Source organism: Salmo trutta, chromosome 1 (assembly GCF_901001165.1).
Source record: "Salmo trutta chromosome 1, fSalTru1.1, whole genome shotgun sequence".
NCBI lineage: Eukaryota > Metazoa > Chordata > Actinopteri > Salmoniformes > Salmonidae > Salmo > Salmo trutta.
Window position 1 is genome coordinate 66399345 of NC_042957.1, and position 5923 is coordinate 66405267.

A 5923-nucleotide genomic window follows, 5' to 3' on the forward strand; every position below is an offset into this window, starting at 1 on the left:
TGCCAAACCGTTTGGCTTGACAAGGACAGAAATGGAGTAGGCAACAGCACAAACAGATCTGGGACCAGGCTACCATAATTCCACCTGGGATTATACTGTCACTGGCTATTGTTACACTTTCTTCTTGAGACCCAATTCAATCTTATCTTTCAAGAGCTTCTGTTATGCAGGAATTATGTTTTGTATAGATTTAATGAAATGCTTTGAGACTGTGAACTTAAAATATTTAATATTAGTTATATTTTATATAAGTTCACAATCTCAAGGAATTTCATTACGTCTGTACAAAACAAGAGCCACTGAGACTGAAACAACTCCTGCTGAGACTGTCCTAATATGGACACTGTACAGTACAATACCGTGCACACTGTCCAATAGGGTTATCACATTGTATGGCATATTATAGCAACACTGTGTGGCATTATTTCAGTACAATTCATATTTGAGTAAAAAGTCAATAACCAAGGAGGAGATTTTAGAATGCATTTTATTATTTTCTCAGTAATTTGGTAAGTGATACATTTTGGGCAATAATATAATGACCTGTCTAAAACATATGCAAAAAGCAAAAATAAAAATTGGTGAGTTGTAGATAGTCTGAACCGGAGGCTTGCAAAAAAAGAATAAATGTTTCCAAATAGATTGACAGATGTAAAACTAAAGTTATAAATCCTAGCGCTGCAGTGGGGCGAGGAGAAAGAGTTATGGAGGGTGTTGTACAGGTATTCAGGATAGGACCATGGCCTGGAACTCTGTGGGGAGAAAGGAAAGACAGGAAGATAAATAATTAGCCAGAACATGAGAGAGAAAAGACACGTTAGATTTGGCTCTGTGGTTTGGGACATAGTGACATCTCAACTAACTCAATGAATGAATTTGGGACATAGTGACATCTCAACTAACTCAATGAATGAATTTGGGACATAGTGACATCTCAACCAACCCAAGGAATCATTGCAAGGATGCACATTTGAGAATAGTTTACCAAGATACTACACTATATATTGTAATTGAGACTGCAATGGACAGAGGAGGTTCAATGTAGAACTGTAAAAAGTATTTATATTACCCATTGGCAATTACCATTCTGTAATCTGCTTACTATCATAATGCAACCAGATTCAGACCTGTACAATCTCAACTGATTTGGTATCGAATGAGATCACTCCTTCAAACTTCCATCAACATAATCAAATCAAATCAAAATCAAATCAAATTTATTTATATAGCCCTTCGTACATCAGCTAAAATCTCAAAGTGCTGTACAGAAACCCAGCCTAAAACCCCAAACAGCAAGCAATGCATGTGAAAGAAGCACGGTGGCTGGGAAAAACTCCCTAGGAAAAACTCCTAATCAAACATCACTCTCATCCACCTCTTCGTCGCCATCATCTTCAACAACATCATTGTGACCATCATCATCGTTATCATTTTCATCATCATCATCATCATCACCAAACTAGTGTAAGATACATACCATCTGCTCCAATCATGCCGTCGCTGTCATCATCAGCAGCAGACATGAAGGCCTTGGTCTCTTTTTCAGTCAGGACACGGGCCCCGGGGTTGAACCTCTGGAGGAAGAATCTGAGACGCACACACACACACACACACACCGAGACCACTAACATACCATGCTTACTTTGACGGGGCTATTCTACACAGTTGCCATGACCGACAATTCACCACTCTGCAGCAGAACCCTTCAGATATTGAGGAAGTAGTATTGTCTGGGTTACAAAGAAAAACCAATCAGACATTAATGATGAATGGACAAATGGATATTGTTTTATCCATATATCTTAGACAAACTATGGTGGTCACCCTTTTAAAAGACGATTTTAACCTCAGGATCTAGTAAAGATGTGCTAGTTTACAAAGCCTATCTTCAAGAAGTAGCCTGAGGCAGAACTGAGCAATTCCCACTAGATGGGCCAGCTGCAAAGTCAAAATTGTCTATATTGTAAAAATGCATAAAAACAAATATTTGCTTTTAGGGCCTCCCGAGTGGCGCAGCGGTCTAAGGCACTGCATCGCAGTGCTAGCTGCATTACAACAGATCCTGGATCGATACCGGGCTGTGTCGCAGCCGGTCGCAGCCGGTCGCAGCTGGTCGCAACCGGGAGACCCATGGGGGCGACGCACAATTGGCCCAGCGTTGTCCGGGTTAGGGGAAGGTTTGGCCGGCCGGGATGTCCTTGTCCCATCTCGCTCTAGCGACTCCTGTGGCAGGCCGGGTGCATGCACGCTGACATGGTCGCCAGGTGTACGGTGTTTCCTCCGACACATTGGTGTGGCTGGCTTCCGGGTTAAGCGGGCATTGTGTCAAGAAACAGTGCGGCTTGGCGGGGTTGTGTTTCGGAGGATGCGCAGCTCTTGACCTTTGCCTTTCCCGAGTCCATACGGGAGTTGCAGCAATCGGACAAGACTTTAACTACCAATTGAATATGACGAAATTGGGGAGAAAAAGGGGTAAAAAAAAAATAATAAAAATAATAATAAATGTGCTTTTTGTCTTGATTTAAGGTTAGGGTTAGGCATTAGGGTTAGCAGTGTGGTAGGGTAAAGGTTAGAGTTAGGTTTAAAATCCGATTTTATGACTTTGTGGCTGTGCAAGCTAGTGACCACTGCAGAGCTGTCTCGAGAACAAGATTCGTGACAAAAAAACACTAACCTGTGCAAAATGACAGGTAGCCTAACACGTTTAGGGCCTACAGAGGATACATTTTGATATATGCCTATGCGGCATCAAGAAGAACATATAGGCTATTTTCTTTAGGCCTAAATATTGTAGTTTATCACTAACTAAAAGTCCAACAATTGTAGCCGACTCACTTGAGTTCCTCCTCCTCAATGAAGCCGCTGGCGTCGTTGTCCAGGATCCCGAAGACTTTCTTCACCTCCGCGGGACTCTTTTTGGTCAAGCCACACTGCTGGAAGAACTTCTTGCAGTTGAAGGAGTCCGGTGCTGATGGGGTAAGGATGACATGAGAAAATATGAACAGCCGTGTTCGGCCTTAGCTCTGGTACAGGTCGTTAACGAGGAAGTGGGGGTAGGAAGTGGAGGTAGGGCTTGTGGAAGACGCGGACACTAACCCTAACCTTTAACCTTTTAGCCACCTATCCACCTATCTAGAATTCATTACATATCATATGTTTTGCGAATTCTTAACATATTGTACATTTTGCAAGTTTGTAACATATTGCACGTTTTACAAATTCGTAACATATAACACGAATTGCAATTAGTAACATATCATATGAAATAGTTGATGGACATCCACAAATGAATGCATACAATACGAAACGTAACATATCACTCTAAATGGAGTCTCAGATTTACACACAGAATAATATGAAATGCTCTGAGACCAGGTTGCAGCTGATTCAAATAACCTACTAATCTGTTAAATCTAGTCTAGTTCACTCATAGGCACATCACATTTTGATTTATTCAAAAACTCCATTTAAATTAAGACAATTGTTTGCATTATAATTCCTCCTGATACATTTAGGGACAAAAACCTGACAGAGACAACGGCTGTCTATTCTGTCCTAAATGCTTCTGGAGGGTTTCCTGTCCGTTTCCGTAGCCTAAATGTGTTTCCTGTAAAATAGGCCTCATTTTGATCCACCTAAGTAGGCCTATCCTTCTGTTTTTTGTTTGACATCAACAATGGACTACCTTATTTTACTTTATTTAGTGTAGTGAATCTGCCCATAGCCTAGGCTACCACTAATGTGGTGAAGGAATCTAATGAAGAAAGCAATAATGATATGAGTGGAAGATGATACCTTGGCAGTCCTTCATAGCAGCGTCTATTGCATCAGCGGAAAGGATAGATGAGAGCGACATTTTAATCCTGTCGAATGAACAAAAGTGGTGAATTATTAACACATTAAGTCAGGTAGGCATAACAGCAATGCATGCTTCTTCTTTGAAGACAAGGCGTTGGTTTGACTGGTGCAGAATATTATAATTATTTGGATAGCATATTTTAAGCACAGTTTCAGAGGCCTATAAAACATAGCCAATAATTGTGACACACATATAGCCTAAGGTCTATTGATTCAGCTCATGCACATAACAGTAGTGTTGACATAATTTCTCAGTAATTCCCCTGAGCCTATTGCTTGATCTGAGCTAGGTAGGCCTACTCCAAATACCACTACTGGCAAATTATCTTTAGTCTGCCCTTAGACTCATCTTGGTCGGAATCAATATACTGAAACCCTGTAAAAAGTATTTGCTAAAACGGATAGCAAAGAATGAATTAGATTCTTCCTTAAAATAAAATATGGCACAACTTTGTCTAATACGTTGTTACCGCATCCTTTGTCTAAACATTAAAGCCAAGTAAACTTCTAATTATAAACACAAACGAAGCGAATGATTAAAAAAAAGACAACAGTCTATATCCCTCAAAGTGGCAGAGAATAACTCCGCTGAGTTCAGTGCAGAGCGCAAAGTCAACTTACCGCGTTGAGGTTCTTGCCCGGTCGTTGATCCAAAAGAGAGGAGTAAAGGCTATGTGGTGACTGGTGTCCGTCAGAGACGATTTATATAGGTCTGATTGAGGTGACAATAGGGAATGCTTGAATTACCTGTCTGGGTATCAAATTTTAACTGCCCGCCCCTGATCGAATTTCTTCCCTAACTAATTAACCTTTACCCTTTATAACGCCCATGGGCAGGAGACTTACTACTGTGGACATCAGTAACGCCCTTGTAAATGGCAAATTAAGTCATCAGTGCATTATTCTATATCCCCTCCTCCCACCCACACCTAACCCACTCCTCCTCCCACTCTCCTTCCCTTCTCGAATTATAATACAGTACTATGGTACAAAAATGTGCAGTCTCTCTAGCCCTGTTTATACCTGGTGCTATCATGCACCCTTTATCCTGATCAAGTCCACATTCCGATTTTGCCCACATTTTTACACAGGACGATTAAAAGACAGGCACACATTATGTCTGGAAATCAATCAAGTATAAACAGATCTGCATGGTAAAATCATTGAAATCAGCATTGTACTGGCCTCTAAAATCATTGACAGGTAGCACCATTGACTTATTGCATCAGTAAATAAATCCATATTATTTCGAAATAATATCTGTCAAATAATTTGCATACAGGGAGGCACCAGCTAGTCTGTTCACAGTGCGATCACAGTGGAGGGAAAGCTGGGTAAGGAAGAAGGAATAAGAGTCCTTTATTAAAATGTGTAGACGCGACAAACTTTGATCAGATAGTTATTGGATCATATTGATCAGATCATGAAACTCACATGTTAGCGCAAGGTGTAATCTGTCTGTCGGCCTCCCCCCCCTCCTCTCTCCATCTATATATATATATATCCTCTCTCTCTCCCTCTACAAGCAGTCCCGGAGCTGGTATTTGTGTCACACATACAGTATATTGTCCTCAGTGAAAAGGGTAATTCAGTGAGAAAGCAAACTGCATTCAGGGAGAAGTCAAGCTCCAATAAACCAGATTAAATTATAAAGTGTATAAGTGGGTATGTGGGTATTGGATGTTGAAATCTTTGTGGAGGGATACAGTGTGGTCATTGTGTGGTATAGTAGCCCACAGCCCCCTGAGAATGAACCCTCTGGTCCAAATCCCCTGCAAATCTGTCAAAAAATGTGCCCTCATTTGGATTTAATCAGACCACATTTTTCATTCCCTGCTACTCAGTTGGACCCACCAGATGGGGTTAGATTATCCCCTCCAAATCTAATAATACTAAAGTCAACAGATACACACACATCAGGGGTTGTCTATCACGGAATGTCATCATGACGATTTATTTAACCTTCTCTCACACTATAGGCCGGACAGGAGTAAATATTGAACTATCATGGAACTGTCCAGCGTTCTGATTAAAAGACACAAGGTCACCCTGTTTTTCAATGTCC

At 41.0% G+C, this 5923-nt stretch overlaps 1 protein-coding gene across 1 annotated transcript; it reads right to left on the minus strand.

Moving 5' to 3' along the window:
* Positions 1-469: 469 nt before the first annotated feature.
* On the minus strand, positions 470-4733 carry LOC115205648 (parvalbumin, thymic CPV3). The gene is made up of 5 exons (XM_029771842.1): positions 4480-4733; positions 3796-3863; positions 2836-2968; positions 1478-1587; positions 470-752 (listed from the first exon to the last, which is right to left on the minus strand). The coding sequence occupies exons 2-5, from the start codon at positions 3854-3856 to the stop codon at positions 727-729; spliced, it is 330 nt and encodes a 109-aa protein (XP_029627702.1). The 5' UTR covers positions 3857-3863; positions 4480-4733; the 3' UTR covers positions 470-726.
* Positions 4734-5923: the final 1190 nt, after the last annotated feature.

What these genes read in the sequence shown, in the direction of transcription:
- LOC115205648 (XM_029771842.1), bottom strand. Translation starts at nt 3,856, where the DNA reads ATGTCGCTCTCATCTATCCTTTCCGCTGATGCAATAGACGCTGCTATG. An exon ending in TGCTATGAAGGACTGCCAAG is followed by an intron (nt 2,969 to 3,795) that starts GTATCATCTTCC and finishes TTACCCCATCAG; the next exon opens with CACCGGACTCCTTCAACTGC. An exon ending in CGGCATGATTGGAGCAGATG is followed by an intron (nt 753 to 1,477) that starts GTATGTATCTTA and finishes TTCTCCCCACAG; the next exon opens with AGTTCCAGGCCATGGTCCTA.